Source organism: Lissotriton vulgaris, chromosome 9 (assembly GCF_964263255.1).
Source record: "Lissotriton vulgaris chromosome 9, aLisVul1.2, whole genome shotgun sequence".
In the NCBI taxonomy this organism is placed as follows: domain Eukaryota; kingdom Metazoa; phylum Chordata; class Amphibia; order Caudata; family Salamandridae; genus Lissotriton; species Lissotriton vulgaris.
In genome coordinates, this window is record NC_141697.1 from 943,536,744 (window position 1) to 943,554,221 (window position 17,478).

General features: G+C 48.8%; 1 protein-coding gene across 1 annotated transcript in view; it reads right to left on the reverse strand.

Moving 5' to 3' along the window:
* Positions 1-7,231: 7,231 nt before the first annotated feature.
* Positions 7,232-17,478, reverse strand: part of LOC147692587 (RNA-binding protein 6-like) — a 1,208,024-nt gene continuing 1,197,777 nt past the window's right edge. Inside the window, exon 23 of the mRNA XM_086938798.1 lies at positions 7,232-7,468. Coding sequence (XP_086794924.1) covers positions 7,343-7,468 — 126 coding nt within the window. The 3' untranslated portion in view covers positions 7,232-7,342. The remainder of the gene's footprint in view (positions 7,469-17,478) is intronic.

Consider the following 17,478-nt stretch of genomic DNA (forward strand, 5'->3'; position numbering starts at 1 on the left):
TTGAACCACCAGGGTCACACCCTGATGTTCCAGCCACTGCCAGAGGCGCAGAGCCTCCTGGCATAGGGTCCACGACCCCACCCCACCCTGTTTGTTGCAGTACCACATGGCGGTGGTGTTGTCCGTGAACACCTGCACTACACTCCCCCTGACAGAGGGGAGGAATGCCTTCAGTGCTAGACGAATCGCCCGCAGCTCCAAAAGGTTGATATGGAGCCGGGACTCCGCCGGAGACCAGAGGCCTCTGATCTCCTCCTCTCCCATGTGGCCTCCCCAGCCCTGGAGGGACGCGTCCGTCATAACCATGTGCTCCGGTTGGGGAAGGGAGAGGGATCTGCCGCTGACTCAATCGCGGTCAGTAATCCATCACTGCAGCTGTCTCGCAGTGCCCTCCAAGATCAGGACATGGTCGGATAGGTTGCCCTGATGCTGGGCCCACTGAAACTTCAGGTTCCACTGCAGAGCCCGCATCCGCCACCGGGCGTGATGCACCAGAAGGATGCAGGAGACCATCAGCCCAAGAAGCAGCAGCGTCAACCTGACCGAGACCCGGGATAAGGGCTGAAAGAGTGGAATCAAAGCCTGAATATCCCGGACCCGCCGTTCGGGTGGATAAACCCGAAACTGCGCCGAGTCGAGAACCGCTCCGATGAAGAGGAGCTTCTGAGAGGGGCACAAGTGTGACTTCGGCACATTGATGGAAAACCCCAGCTCGTGCAGGAGGTCTGCCGTAGTATGGAGGTGGCTGACGACTGCCCGGGGTGAGCCCGCCTTCAACAACCAGTCGTCGAGGTAGGGGAAGACTGAAACCCCTAACATGCGCAGATGAGCTGCGACCACCGCCAACACCTTCGTGAACACCCGTGGAGCGCTGGTAAGGCCGAAGGGGAGCACGGTAAACTGAAAGTTCTCGTGGCCTACCGTGAACCGCAGGTAGCGCCGGTGGGCCGGCAGGACGGGATGTGGAAATAAGCGTCCTGCAAGTCCAACGCTACCATGCAGTCTCCTGGGTCCAGGGCAGCTAGGACCTGAGCCAGTGTCAGCATTTTGAACTTCTCCTTCCGGAGGAAGCCGTTGACGTTCCTTAGGTCCAAGATAGGGCGTAGGCCCCCTTTGCTCTTCTTGGGTACCAGAAAGTAGTGGGAGTAGCAACCACACCCTATTTCTGGCCCAGGAACGCGCTTGATGGCCCCCTTGGCCAAGAGGGCCGTAACTCCCTCCTGCAGAAGTCGCAAATGATCCCCTGATACGCGGTGGTATCGCGGTGGCATGGCTTGAAGGGTCGCCTCGAAGAGGAGGGAGTAGCCCCTTCGGACGATCTGCAGCACCCTCCTGTCCGAAGTGACAGTGCGCCAGTGGTGGAGGTGATGGCGGATCCTGCCCCCCACATGGGCCTGAAAGCACGGACTAGGAGGGTTTTGAGGCGGATGCTGCGGGGGAAGGTGTGGACTGACCTCGCCGTTGTCCCCGACCGCCGCCACGGCAGTTTCCACGGCCGCCACCGCGTTGGATGTTAGTCTGCGGTGCGTGGCTGGCAGCACGTGTGGGGGCGCCCCTTCCTTGGCCACGAAAGGAGCGAAATGCACCCGTTTGAAGGCGCGGGCCGCGAGGCCCAAGGACCTGGCCGTAGCCCTGGAGTCCTTAAAGGGCTCAAGCTCGTGGTCTGCCTTGTCGCCGAAAAGGCGACGGCCATCAAACGGCATGTCAAGGAGTGTATTCTGGACATTGGCCGAAAAGTTGGCGGACCTCAACCAGGCGTGGTGACGAATCGCCACCGTCGTTGCCATCGCTCTGCCCAGTGAGTCGGTGGTATCCAGCCCACACAGGATAGAATATCTCGCTGCATCCCGGCCTTCCACAAGGGCCTGGCCGAGTTTGGCCCGTACCTCCAACGGACACTCTGGCAGCAATTCCGCGACCGTGTCCCACAGAGAGTTGGTGTAGCGGCCCAAGAGGCATGCCGTGTTGGAAGACCGCAGTCCCAGACTCAGGGAGGAGAATACCTTTTTGCCGTACTGCTCATACCTCTTGGATTCCCTGTCCGGCGGAGCCGACGGGAATGCGGTCTGGGAATTTGAAGCCTGGATGACCAGGCTCTCGGGGTGGGGTGGGTGGACAGGAAACATGGGTCGCCCAGGGCTGGGCGGTGGCGTCTGGCCACGTTCCTATCTACCGGCGTACCCGTAGCGGACCTGGACCAAGTGCCCAAACGAATGTCAGTCAAGGCCTCATTAAACGGCAGCAGAGGCTCAGCCGAGCTTGACTGCGGTTTAAGGACCTCAGTGAGGAGGTTAGTCCTCACGGCCTCAACGGGGATCTCAAGGCTAAAGGCCTTGGCCGCCCGCGTCAACACCACACTGTAGGTTGCCCCCTCCTCCATAGCCACGGTAGGAGGTGAGACAAAGCCAGTGTCTGGCGAGGTGTCCAGACCACTGGCATCCCCAAGTCCACCTGTCCAGTCCTCCTGGGACCGACACTCCCGTGTCAGAGGGTCCTCAGACCCCTCCCAATTCTCCTCATCACCCATCACCTGATAATCAGCGTTGTCAAAGGATGGGGCCGGCTCATAGAAGGTAAACTCCCAAAACGGCGTCGAAAGCGGCGCCATTCCGACGCTGGAACCGAATCGAGGGAGGCAACGGGGTCGGCGGCACCGGAGGTGACACCCGAGGGACCGGCACTGGTGAGGTCGTCAGGTCAACCGGCGATGACCCGGATCCCGAAGCGGATCCAGTGAGGCTCTGCGGCGCCGGCGGCGTCGGAGCCGAAGCACCCGACTGCGTCGGGGCCGAAGCACCCGACCCGCTAGGGCCCCCAGACGGGTCTGCTGTGCCCGAAGGCGCCGCAGAGCCCGTCGGAGGAGCGAGGGACCTCATGGCCATGAGGAAGCGCTCGATCTCCTCCGGCGTCGCGTTCTCCCAATTGACCAGAGGGTGTGGGGCAGGCCGTGACGCCTGCGACTCCGACGGAGCCGCGTGGGCGGGGTCACCAGAACCCCAGGCCGTGTCGCGCGAGCGTCAGAAGAGCGATGACGTCTCTTCGACTTCTTGTGCTTACCTGACGACTTCGACCCGGAGGAGTGATGTCGACTCCCGGAGCTCTGATGGCTCCGACCCCGCGACCTGTCCCTCGACCTCCGTTGGGACCGGGACCTCTCGCTGCGCGGGCCGTCTGCCGGAGTTCGAACCGCTTGCGGGACAGCTCCCGCCTAGCTTTCGAAGTCAGGGCCCGGCAGTCGGAGCAGGTCTTGTCGTCGTGGTCGACGCCGAGACAGTGGAGACACCGACATCAGTTGGTTGCAATCCTCACAAGGCTTGAAACCTGGCATCCCTATCGGCACTGTCCGGAGTCGCAAAACTCAAGAAAAATGATCAAAAAGGGATCAAAAAGTTTAGTCAAAAAATGACTAAGGTACCACTTTTTCCGGATCTGCACTGGTGGCGCAGAAAAAAGAAGAACTGACGTCAGCACGCGGAGGCGGCGTCTAAGTACTCCGACGACGTCATCACGGCGCCCACGACGCCGAACGTGGAGCCGCAGACGACGCCTACCGACGCGCAAGGTTACTGCTAGGCAAAAATTTCCGGATCCAGTCTGACGCCTGGGGATATTCTAAGGTAAAGAATCTAATACTAACCTGTTTCTTTCAGATATGTATCCCACCGCACCCTATGCATAAGACTCCACAACACAGGCATCAGCGACAAACCCAGGAATGGATCCGCTCCTTCCTCACTGGCCGCACAGAGTCAGACTACCACCGTTCCACTCTGAACCCACAGAAATCAGCTGCAGAGTGCTTCAGGGATTCTCCTTGAGTCCCACTCTCTTCAACATCTACATGACTCTGCTCGCAGCCACGGACTCAACATAGTTTACTACGCCAATGACACCCAGCTGATTCTCTCCCTCACCAACGAACCAACAGGCGCCAAGAACAACTTCCATGACGGGATGAAGGCTGCCGTCACCTGGATGAAGAATAGCTGCCTCAAGCTCAACTAAGAGAAGACCGAGGTCCTCATCCTGGGCTTCACCCCCTCTGTTTGGGACAACTCCTGGTGGCCTGCAGCACTTGGAACCCCCCCCACACACAGACCATGCACAAAACCTTGGCATAATCCTGGACTCCTAGCTCACCTACGAACCACCAGATTAACGACGTCTCATCATCCTGCTTCCACATGCTATACCTGATCCAACAGATCTTCAAGTGGATCCCCACTGAGTCCAGAAAGACGGTCACCCACACACTCAGCAGCAGAATTGACTACAGCAACGCACTTTACACCGGCATCACCCAAAAACTCAAGAAACTGCAGAACATTCAGAACGCCTCCGCCAGACTCCTCCTCAACATCCCCCACCACAGCCACATTACCGGCCACCTGAGAGACTTCCACTGGCAAAAGATTCAAGCTCCTCACACGCCTACAAAGCCCTACACGACTCAGGACCTGCATCCCATAACCACCAACTCGCATTCCACGCACCCACTAGAGACCTTGCTGCGCCCAACTGGTCCAGGCTCCACATATCCGCAAGACCATGGCTGGAAGATTCTTCTCCCATCTCTCATCAAAGACCTGGAACGACTTGCCTCTCCACCTCAGGCAATCACCGTCTCAATTCAGGAAGGACCTCAAGACCTGACTCTTCGACTAAACCACAGCGCATTTGACGGATCAGCAGTCTCCTCCCCACCCCTAGCACCTCGAGACCCTTATGGATGAGTAGTCGCTCTTTACAAGACCCGAATATCCCTTCTACCGTATTACAATTCCATTATATACTGTGTAACTTGTAATATGGCAGACAGGATATAAGTCTGTGAAGGAATATCTCATCCACCAAGATCGTAATCAGGACCAGAGGTGCTGACTGTAAAGTTGTTTTGTTGGGTCGGATGTCGCTGATTCAAGGAAGCATTTATACAAATCTAACAGCATACATTGTAGATTTCTTACCAAAACTATAGGAACCTGGATTATGGACTCTGCATTGTTTAGGTAGATTGATTTCAAGGATTCTAAGCATACTGACAAGCATCATCATTATCATCATCGCTATGGTCTTTGAAGGGCTAATAATCATCTCTGAAATTAGGTTCTTCTACCTGATCAGGGTGAAAACCGCCTCCCACTTCCCTGAACTCATACTTGTCAGGGTCTTGATACTTTACTTTTGTGTTGGACTATATGCTGGTTCAGAAAGTCCATCATTATAAATTTCAGATACCTCTGTATCCAGGAGTCGTCCTAGCAGATATGATATTTTGCTTGGCATAGTATGCTCAGAATAGCCTTGTCCAATTTCAAGCTCATTTTGGATGATTTTGGTGCTTTTCTAGGACTGGTTCTGTTGACAGTGCCCTTATTTATGTGAAAAACCGAACAATTGACGGACAGAATGCAGAACAATGTCATACATTCACCCCAGTACAGAGATCTGGGCTTAAATCCATCGTTTTTTTGCTCCCCCATGCCATTCCAGTTTGAACCCAGCCTATGCAAATCAGTCTTGAACCTGCGCCCAATGGGAAAAGTCCAGCCCGAACTGCCAGGCAGGTACACCCTGGACTGGAAACAAGCATCCTAGGACCGGTTTCGGAGTTTCACCCCTCATCAGCCAGGATAGCTTGACTCCAGTGGCATGAGCAAAAGAATGATGGATTTAACCAAGAACTCTTTACTGGGGGTTAATGTTTTTATTTGTTCTGCATCAATTGTGTGCCTTTTGCTTATTCATGTTGTCATCTACATAGTTGCCTGCGTTAAAACTGTACATGGCACAGTCGCTGAATCTGTCATAAATTATGGGGCTGAAGCCAATATTGTCAAAGGTTACTTTGTCATCTGTATTGACACCAGTGAGGCTTTACTTAGGGTTGCAGTCGATGACTAGATCTCAGCCTTTGTTTGTCAATGGTTCTGTAGGTGAAGATGCTGTCTTTGCTGTAGAAGTCAATAGCGGTCTTGATTACATTGATGTAGACATTTGTTCCTCTGAGTCAGACTCTCTTCTTTGGTGTTAGTGCTTTACAAAATGAGTTGTGGGATGTTTTTGAGGGAGGGTTTCTAGTCAGTACAACTACCTAAGGGGTGACCTCTGTTTCTTTTACAGATTTTTTTTCTTTGGTGGTTCCTCAGAAGTTGATGATTTGTATTCGAATTTCGAGTTTTAAGACTGCTCAGAGAGTGAATGGACCCTTTTCTGTGCTTTTCCTGAGGCCCTTGAAGTACTCTCATATTCCTCCTCAGAAGTGAGAGTTTCATCTGATTTTGATTTCTGGAGCCATAACAAAAGTTTATCTTCTCAGTTTTTTTGATTTTTAGTAGAAAATATATGACATATTTCACAATGTTTTACCTCTGGTAAGAATGCAAACAATATATGCAGTTCTTATTTACGACGGTCTTCAGTGTGAAACCTCCTCCTGCCACAGGGTCGTCAACGTCTAAAAATACCTTTTTTTTTTAAAAAGAGGAGTCAGCCTTGATAAAGCCTTAGTAAGTTAAGAAAGTCAAAGATATGGAAAGTATTTTGTCAGAAAAAAATAAATAAGCCAGAACAGCTAACGTGTTGGTGACTGAATGGGCAGAGCTCAAGTAATTCCCTCCACAGTTTGCATGCTGTAGAAATCTGGATTGGTGACATAGGAGAGGACAGGTGAAGACAGTGCTGTAGGCAGGCTGACTCTCTGAAGTTTGGGCTTTTTAAAAACAATGGGACAAGGCAACTACTGTGACAAAGTTAATGCTTTATTTTCTGACTATGTTAAGCATTGTACGTCTCTCTATTGGTATTGTAGGACTCCCAACTCGGTGATGGGGGATGATTCATGTATATTAGTCATTGTAGGATCCAATATTTTAGAATATAAGCTTACACTGTTGATGCTTGAATTCCACCTTTGGGTGTGAGGGAACCCTGCATCTCTTGTTTAAAAGCTTGCACCTCTTTTATCTGCCCTGTATCTGTTGTGTGTTGAGTAACTTGTATGGCTGCTGTATGTACTTGTTTTAAGTGAGACTGTGCAATGCTTGTTGCCTTGATGTTGCAGGGATGTGCAAGGCATGGTTGCACTTCTGCCATTTATGATGGACTCCATGGGTTGGTTATCAGTGGCTAAGTAATAAACCATATTGCCTATTTTTTGTAAACAAATAAAACCTTATTCTAAGTTATTATATATTCTTTATGAAATAATGAGATAAAACGAAAGGAGACCTCAATTTAATCTTTTTATTACAAAAACTGTCTAGCAGCAATAACATTAATAATCGAAAAGTGTTTGAGGGGCAGAGGCAGGACACACAACATATATTGTTTAATTACAACTTTACACAAGTTCCTTGAAGCGGGCAAACATGACTTTCCTGGCAGCGTCTCGGTAGGATTCGTGGGGCAATCTCTTATAAGGCTTCGTTTGTGGCCCTTGGCCTGCACCTTCGGTCTGATCTTCTTCCTACAAAAAATGCAGATTATCTGTTTAGAAGTTAAATAGTCTATTAATGCAGACAACAGGATGTTTATTATATATAACATTAATACTCCAGGGAAGAGGGCAAATAATAATGAAACAGCAAAAGCTAAGTAAGGCACCAATGGCTAGAGTTAGAGATAGGACATGAAATGTGGATGAGCACAGTCTTAAATGAGATGGGAACTACTACTTAAGTATGAAGAAGACAACCCTCTGGGTTTGCTTACACAATCAGCTGCAATCCTTCATACACACACACGCACTGGCTGAAGCCTTATATTCATGAACAGGAATCTGTACAACAGGGCCAAACAAGGCTACATATCCATCAGAAAACAAACCTTTCTTATCTAGTCAACTTGCTCTTTTACTTTACGCACAGCCCAAAAGCCCTTATATGTGTGTTCCCTGAGAACACTATTGTCATCCCAACAACTCTCCCAAATAAACATAGCAAAAGCTCTTTTACTCTTTGAGGACTGTATACAACCAGTACTAAGCTACCGAAAATCACCTCACACTGAACCTCCTCATGGTTGGACCTCTTTGACCCTTAAATAACTCTTCCACATTTATTATCACTACTTCTCTACCACCGCAGGAACAGACCTTCTTAACCGACACAGTCAGCTTCATTCCTGGGTTTCTACCAAAACAAATGGAAACACCGAAGTTGAACTTGATGTCTTGGCTGAGTACAGTTGGCATGAAATGCCCACAGAGCCTCACTTACACTTTCTTCCACTGTAAATCACTTGCTAAATACAATTGTGCATCTTCCACCTCTGCAAGATTAATGAACTTCACCAGTCGATTAGCTTGTAGACAGTACAACATAGATCTTGGGTGTTTCATTGCCAGATCATCCAACAATCTACAAATAACTTCTGAAACAAACTGTACTCCATTGTCCATCACAGGAATACCACCTTCTCTAAAGAGGTCGTCTAAAAAAAACCTTTTTAACATTCTTTGCTAGCTCTAATTTTAAATGATAAAGCATGGCAGCCGAAATATTTCCCCAGCATTTCGCAAAGCTTAACTGGGGCAGCAAGTGGTGACAACTATGACTCCTGGACCATTCTCTTGTCACTGGCGGCATATGCTACACAAACTTTCATCTATCTGCAAATCTATCCCTGCTTATCAACATATCTAATTCTTCTTTTAGCTAAAGTGGACTTCCTTGTGAATTTAATTCTTCTTTTAGCTAAAGTAGACTTCCTTGTGAATACTTAACCTCCTCCATTATATTGACAATTTCAGCAAGGTCTGGAGAACAGTTCCTCCTGGCCAGTCTTATACCAAAAATCCGCAACTGCACCCGCAACCGGTCTGGAGACCTTCCCCTCAAGCAAGACTGGGAGCGACCCGGGGCCGACTACCGGCCCTTGAAAAGCTTTCGGGACCGCTCCCGCAAAGACTTTAGATTCATGGCCCGACAGTCGGAGCAGGAGTTTGGATCGTAGTCACGCTCCAGGCACCGGAGGCACACGAGGTGCGTATCGGTAACGGACATCAACTCGTGACAGGAGTCACAAGGCTTGAATCCAGTCCGACGATGGGACATCCCTCGCGCACCAGGAGTCGAAGATTCGAAAAAGACATTGACAAAAGTTGAAAAAAGTTCAGTCAAAAAATGACTAAGGCACAAGCTCTCTCCGGATCTGTGATAGGCTGCCACGGAAAAAGAAAGAACTGACGTCAGTGCAGGGGAGGCATCTAAGTAGGCACCACAACGTCACCCCGGCGACCATGCCACCACCGCAAGTGGAGTCGACCGATGCCACCTACCGATATGCAGGGGTATTGCGAAAAAAAATTCTCTGATACAGTCTGAAGCCTGGGGTCATTCTAAGGTAAGCAATCTATAACTAATAGTCTCTTTCAGATAAGTTGATTAATCAACAGATCCCAGCCTTTTCGGAAAAGCACAAGCTACTGGATGTGTCTCAGTCAGTGTTCAAAGCCTCTCATTGTACAGAGACTGCCCTCCTAGCTGTCATTGATTCTATTAGACGTTTGCTGTATGAGGACAGACCAACGGCATTAATCCTTTTAGACTTATCTGCAGCCCTCAATAATATTTCACACACTATAATTACACAGAGTTTATACAAGTCAGGTTTATCCTCAAAAGGCCTCAAATGGATTACATCTTTTCTCACAGACAGGTACCAGTCTGACCCTCCCTCACCCTGATTTAAATCCTGTGAGGATGCTGCCTCCTATGGAGCCCAGCTGGGCTCGTAGCGAAACCCAAATTTATTGAATTTCTATTTGCCCCTCTAGTAGATATTTTCACAGAAAAGGCTTTGAAATAGTATTCTATGCTGATGATACTCAATTGATTATTTCCATAGCAGACAATACATAAATCACCAGAAGGAAAATGCTACTTACCAGTATGCATCTGTTCTTGGCATGTAGAGCTGCAGAGTTACACACTATGCATAGATGGCCACCTAGTGTTGGGCCCGGATGTTTGTATTGTATTGTAATTGCATTTATATAGCGCTTACTACCCCTGACGAGGCGTCAAAGCGCTTTTTCGGCGGGTAGCACGCTACTCCGGGACCCATAGAGGATTAGTGTTGAACTAGTATAGTGAAACATGCAAGTACATTTTAAGTGGTGGATAGGTTAGTCAGTTATTTGGATTTGGAATAATAGCAGAAGGATAGGAGGAGGAAAAGGTTGCAGTTTGTTTTGTTGTAGAAAAGTCTTTCGAAGTCACAGGATAGGTGAACCTTCCTTTGGATGATACTGCACATGGGCATCGGCTCCATCCCCAGATTGTCTTTCGCCATTAGGGAAGTGATGGAGCTGTACAAGAGGTAGTGATGTCCATGTGATTTGTATCTAATTAAGATAATACTGGAACAGATAAAGGTAGCCGGGGAGGCGGGTGGGCGTGTGTAACTCTGCAGCTCTACATGCCAAGAACAGATGCATACTGGTAAGTAGCATTTTCCGTTCGAGGCATATGAGCTGCAGATTACAAACTATGCATAAATTGTATAGCAGTACCCACATCTAGGCGCGACCACCAGTATCTGTTGCAGTTGTTTGAAACAGTGTTTTTAGTACAGCCTGGTCGTTTAGTTTGCACATCTACACAGTAATGCTCTGTGAATGTGTGCGGTGTAAGCCATGTAGCTGCTTTGCATATATCATCTAGGGGAATGTTCCCTAAGAATGCCATTGCCCCTATTTTCCTTGTAGAATGGGCTTTTGAAAGAATTGTTAATGTACGTTTGGCTTTGTGGTAGCATATTTGTATGCATTTAACAATCCACCTAGCGATCTTTGATTTTGATATGGGGTTGCCTTTATGTGGCGGTGAAAAAGAGACAAAAAGTTGTTTGGTTTTACGAAAAGTTTGTGTCCTTTCGATATAGTACAGTAATGCTCTTTTGACATCTAGGGTGTGTAGAGCTCTTTATGCGACTGAGGCTGCAAGAAAAATACGGGCAGCTCAACTGATTGACTTAGATGGAATGGTGAAATGACTTTAGGAAGGAATTTAGGATTAGTACGAAGAACCACTTTGTTATGATGCATTTGCAGAAAGGGTTCTTGAATGGTAAATGCTTGTAGTTGACAATGCTTGTAGTTGACTAACCCTTCTGAGAGAAGTAATTGCTACTAGGAAAGCTACTTTCCAGGTTAGGAATTGCAATTCACATTTATGTAATGGTTCAAAGGGAGGTCCCATTAATCTTGTGAGAACAATGTTTAAGTTCCATACTGGTGCAGGTGGCGTTCTGGGAGGAATTATTCTTTTGAGTCCTTCCATGAAAGCTTTTATAGTTGATTAATGTACATACATTCTGGAGGAAGGTTGAGGTAACCAAACTCTATGACCTCAGGAGCCAGATCGCTAGGTTGAGCTGAGCTGGGTCCGGGTGTCTGATCTCTCCATGGTTCTGTGTTAATAGGTGTGGAGATAGGTTTCGTTTTTGGTGTGGTACTACAGACATCTGCAACAGCGTGGTGTACCACAGTTGTCTGGCCCAAGTTGGAGCGACTAGAATGAGCGTCAGGGAATGTTGTCGTAGTTTGCGTACCAATAACGGAAGTAGTGGGAGAGGAGGAAAAGCGTACGCAAATAGTTTTGACCAGTTCATCCATATCGCATTGCCTTTGGACAATGGGTGTGGGTATCTGGCGGCAAAGTTTGGGCATTTTGCGTTTTCGTGGGTGGCAAAGAGGTATATCTGAGGTTGTCCCGAAATTTGAAAGAACAGATGAAGAACTTGCTGATGAAGTTCCCACTTGTGGATCTGCTGTGTTTGTCGACTTAGCAGATCTGCCATATAGTGTTTTGTACTCCTGGGACGTGTTGGGCTGAGAGGAAGATCTTTAGTGGTATAGCCCATCTCCATATCTGCTGTGCTAACTGAGAGAGCTGCAGAGAGTGTGTTCCCCCTTGTTTATTTATGTAGTACATAGCTGTCATATCGTTTGTGCAGACTAAGACAGCTTTGCCTGACACTTGAATTTTAAATGCTTTTAGGGCTAGAAACACAGCTAGCAACTCCGAATGGTTGATGTGGAGTAACCTTTGTTGCGGTGTCCACCTGCCTTGCATGGTGTGATGCAGTAGGTGAGCTCCCCAGCCGGAGAGCGATGCGATGCGTCCGCTGTCATGACTATTTGAGGAACTGGCTCTAGAAACGGTCGCCCTTTGGAAAGGTTTTTGGTGTTGCACCATTGCAGAGAACGATGAGTCCGACCGTCTACCAACACTAGGTCTGTTAGTTGACCTTGAGCCTGGTTCCATTGGCGTGCTAGGCACTCTTGAAGTGGACGCATTTGCAGTCTTGCGTGAGGTACTACAAATATGCAAGATGCCATTATTCCTATGAGCTGCATGAACACTCGAGCTGGTAGCGAGTGTTGCAGTTTGAATCTTGTTTAGATAGTTTGTACACTTGTTATCCTGGCTAGAGAGGGCTAGGCTAGTGTTAGTTGGGTGTTTATTGTAGCGCCGAGATATTGTTGTATGTGTGCGGGTGGCAGATGTGACTTGATGTGATTTACTGTGAATCCCAAGTCGTGAAGCAGTTGAATAGTAGCGTGAGTGTGTTGTACACATTGGCTGTATGAGCTGGCTTTTATGAGCCAGTCGTCTAGGTATGGGAAGGCATGAATATGTTGTCTTCCTAAGTGTGCTGCTACTACTGCTAGGCATTTTGTAAACATCCTTGGCGCTGTTGTGACTCCGAATGGGAGCACTTTGAACTGGTAGTGCTGCCCGTCTAGCACAAATCTGAGATATTTTCTGTGCGCTGTGTGGATGGGAATATGGAAGTAGGGGGGGTTGATGTTAATTCTAGACAGTAAATTATTTGGAGCACCCAACTGTCTGATGTGATGTTTTCCCAGGCTGGCAGGTATTGTTAAAGTCTTCCCCCGACAGGAGTGGAATGGGATGGGGGAAGTGGGAGAGAGTCATTGGGTAGGGGTAGAGGCAGAGCGGAAGTTATTTTTACCTCTGTCTTTGTTATTGTTACCCATGTAACCACCCCTTTGGTAGCCCTTGCTGTAAGTGGACTGTGTAGGGGCTTTGTATGAGGTAGAAGGTGTCTGAAGAGTATCCCCTGGTGGCACCTCTATAGGATGAGCATCGAAATGAACGTCTGGGAGCCTGCGACTGCAGGGCTACCATAGATTTGGCGGTATCTGTATCCTTTTTAATTTTTTCAAGTGATACATCTACGTTAGGTCCGAATAGGTGTTGCTCATCAAAGGATTGATTAAGAATGTCACTTTGTACTTCAGGTTTGAACCCTGATATGCGTAGCCAGGCAAGTCTACGTAATAGAATGCTGGTGTTAACTGCCCTAGAGGCAGTATCTGCTGCATCAAGTGCACATCGAATAGAGGTGTTTGTAATATTTTTCCCCTCTTGGATAAGCTCATTTGCACTATCCTTGTGCTTATCAGGGAGGTGCCTCATTAATGATTCTTATTCGTCATAATGTGCCCTGTCGTATCTGGCTAATAATGCCAGTGTATTGGCGATACGCCACATGTTTGCTGCTTGAGACGCCGTTCTTTTCCCTGATGCGTCAAGTAGCTTAGACTCTTTATCTGGTGGTGGAGCTTCACCTGATGTTTGTGAGTTTGCTCTCTTGCGTGCATTGGATACTACAAGTGAGTCCAGTGGTACTGGGCCTTTAATGTATACTGGGTCTGAGGGGGCAGCTTTATATTTTTTCTCTCTACAAGGGTTAATGACCAGAGTTCTGACTGGGTCCTTGAAGACTTCAGGAGCATGCTTAATCACTCCTTTAAGCATTGGTAAAATGGACGAGGACCTTTGTGCATTATCAAAGGTATCCATTAGGAAGTCTTCATCTACAGGGTCTGTATGCATGTCTACCCCATGATATTGTGCAGCTCTGTGAATTAATTGATTGAAACCCATAGTGTCTTCTGGTGGGGAAGGCCTTGAGGGGTATATGTCATCCTGAGGGACATTTGGGACATCTGGGGTGTTATAATCATCCCACAGGTCAGGTGATCCTGTAGGAGTAGTTGGATCAGGTATGTTACCCCCCATATCGTCAGAGCTATCATCTCTGTTGTCATCGCCTGGTATGATAGAGGATGCTGGGGAATGTTGTGGTATGGGAGGATGTGGTGATGGTACAGGTGAAAGAGAAGGGGAAGGCAGTCTTAAGGGAGAGGTAGCCATGTCCTTTTTCTTTGAATGCGGAGCTGGAGCTGGTGTGTCCAGTGGTCGCTTTTTTTAAGCCAAAATTAGCTGTCCAGTGATTAGATCTTTAGCTAGAGTCTTCAGAGCAGGGTCTGGATAAAGTAAGTCCTCTGCAGGAGGCCGATCTTTTGGTGTGGAGGAAGGTTTCGGCACCGAAACGGTTTGTTTTGTTTTTTTGGCAATGTCTTTACCCGGAGAAGCAGGAGTCTTTTTCGGCTCCAAAGCTTTTTTCGGTTCCGAGGATTTTTTCGGCTAAGGTATATTTTTTGGATCCGCAGTTCTTTTCGGTTCCGGTGTTTTTTTCGAATCCGAAGCGGGTTTGCTTGGTTCCGACCTGGGATCGGTGCCGAAGGAGTACTGGTATGTTTCGGCGCTAATGGTTTGGATGTCGGAGTAGCTGGTGAAGTTATCTTTTTCGGTGCCGGTAAATGTGCGCCGGCACCGTGCGAAGGCCGACTCTAGCCCGAGTCGCCTGCAGGCTTAATTAGCTTCTTAGCTGGGCCCGAAGGTGGGACAGTAGTAGCAGTGTGTCGGTGTGCACCCGAGCCCGAGGGCAGGGTGTGACCGGGGCCTTCTTTGGGTGTGTCGAGGAAGGGTCGGGGTTGACGGTCTTACTTACGACCCGCTGTGCTGGAGTGATGTCCTCGACTTCGGAGTCTTCTGCCTCAGAATTGCTGTTGACGTTGTGTTGTTCTGGAACGTTGAGGCCTTCTTCAAAGATGCCGTCCGGAATCGAAGCTGAAGATCGAGCCATTGTTCTCCTCGCTCTTCGGTCCCGGATAGTCTTTTTGGAGCGGAAAGAGGCACAAGCGGAACAGTCTTTGGCCTCGTGCTACGGGGAGAGGCAAAGGTTACACACTTCATGAAGCTCGGTGTGGGGAAACTTCGACCCACATTGAGGACACTTTTTAAATGGCGTCCTTTCCATGAGCTGGAGTCAAGGCCTAGTTCGGCCCGAAGGCCGCCGACGACGACCGGAATCGAAGTCTTCGGCGTTGAAGTGTAGCGTCGACTGGAAAAGTGTTTGAAACTTAATTTCTGTAAGTTGGTGAGGATTGCGCGCCGAAGGAAATCGGTTCCAACATGGAGCACTGGAAACACATCCGAGCCCGGTGGCGGAAAAAAACAATCTGAGGATAGAGCCGATGCCCATGCGCAGTATCATCCAAAGGAGGAGTCACCTATCCCGTGACTTCCAAAGACTTTTCTACAACAACAAAAAACTGCAAACATCCGGGCCCAACACTAGGTGGCCATCTATGCATAGTGTGTAATCAGCAGCTCATATGCCTCGAACTAGGTTTTTCTGATTGCTTAAATAATGTAGCATCAAATTGGTTGAGCCCCTGTGCCACATCCTCAGGTAAATTTTCCGAAACATCTCGCCCCTCGCCTCCCAAGCAATGAATTAGCTGTGCAAGTTTTCTTTCTGCACAGGTTTGTTCCACAGACTCATGCACAGTTCAGAAAAACTTTATTCCATTTACACCAATTTAAACAAGAACAGTGTTGGTGAAACACTGCATGTTTTCTGATAAAGCTCAATCTCGTGCATCATGTTTTTTACATACTTGATTCATTTTATATTAACCACTCTGCCTAAGTTAAGGCAATCTATAATGATGTCTCTATTTAAACCTGTTTCTGGTGTAACCCATATTTTATGCCATAACAATAGGGGGGAGATTTTGATGGTGTCAGTGATGTATGGTAAACCCACTTCACTATGGCAGGTGTAAGTGGCTGTGGTTTTGGGAACCGCTAGTAAATAGCGAATTAAGTGGTTTTCACAACGTTGGATCTGTTCCACCTGTTCAATCCCCCAAATTCCTGCCCCATAGGCACCAGTAGAGATACACTTGGATTTGTAGATCTGCCGAAGTTCTGGTATCGGTCTCCCACCCAGTTTCTTTGCAAAATTTATCACAGCTCCTATAGCCCTAGAAAAAGCTAATTTCCTTGCGGTCACAGCTGCCTGCCATGTTCCCTTAATAACATACTCAAAACAACAATTGACAAAAAAGTCAGTGGAGAAGTAACTGGCAAGAACGCATGCGCGAGGGCCTGAGGTGCGGCAGGGATACTGTAGGTGAAGCCGAGGAGCGGGGGCCGTGAGAGCATTTCTCTACCCCTGTGATTGCCCTGTGGGAGTCTGCGCGCTGTTGTCGGGCCCACGGGGTGACGAGAGGAGGCAGTGAGATCGCTGTAACCGCAAAGAGCCAGCTGGGACTAGGATGAGAGCTGTCGGCGCGATTTCCGTGCAGCGCAGACACTGGGGGTTGAACCGGTACAGGCCCGCAGCCCGTGTCCAACAGCTGCGGGTGCTGCCCAAGAGAAACGTCTGAGGCACACACAAACTGTACTGTGAGGCCCCATTTACATGCGATGTCCAGGACTGCCGGGGGAGGTGCGGTGGCCCACTACCGGTGTGTCCCCCTGGCGGTGCCTCACGCAGGGAGTGGAGAGCGGCATGCTGCCTCCCCGCCCCTCCCCCCCTCCTGGAGCTGACACTATATATCTGCTGGAGTGGCCAGTGGGTGTATGCTGATTGAGACCTATACTGAGCAGCACAGGCCCTACGACTGGGACACAAATGGCAAGAGGGCTGTGGAAAGACCAGTAAGGCCGCTTTGAGAAACTTACTTGCTGAGGTAAATGGCAGAATAACCGGACCCTTTGTTCTGCAGCCTCCACTGCCACCGTGAGGTAAACAGCAGAATTCCCGACTTTCCGGCCAAGAGGGGAACGGTCCAACGAGACCACATCCCCCAGTGGGCTTCACAACTGGCTTTGCAACCAGCATCCGTGTCACCGCGCCGGGGGCGCGATAAAAGCACAGCAGCCCTCCCGCAGAGCGGGAGGCGTGCATGCGTGCCTGGGCCCGTCTGCGCCAGTCAAAGACCTGAGGAGACTGGGCTGGGTGAGATTTACATCAAAGGAAGGTACTGTGGATGGTTCCTTATTATACATTATTTTGTAATTAATTTTGCCAATAGTGGAGAGCACCGGTTTAACATACATCTGTCCAGTGATAAAATATAAAGATGAGTAAACGAGAGGGGAAGGGGAAAGGTGCGCAGCTATCCGGGACTATCACTGGGACTCTTGATAAATTTTTGATTAGAGCCACCTCTGCACTTAAACACGAGATTGTGAGGGTGGAACGGCGACTATCACTGGAACCTTTAGTTAATAAAAAACCCTCATTAGGGGGTATAGCTGCAACAACATCTCAGGATTGTGGATCCAGTATCGATCTAGCAAG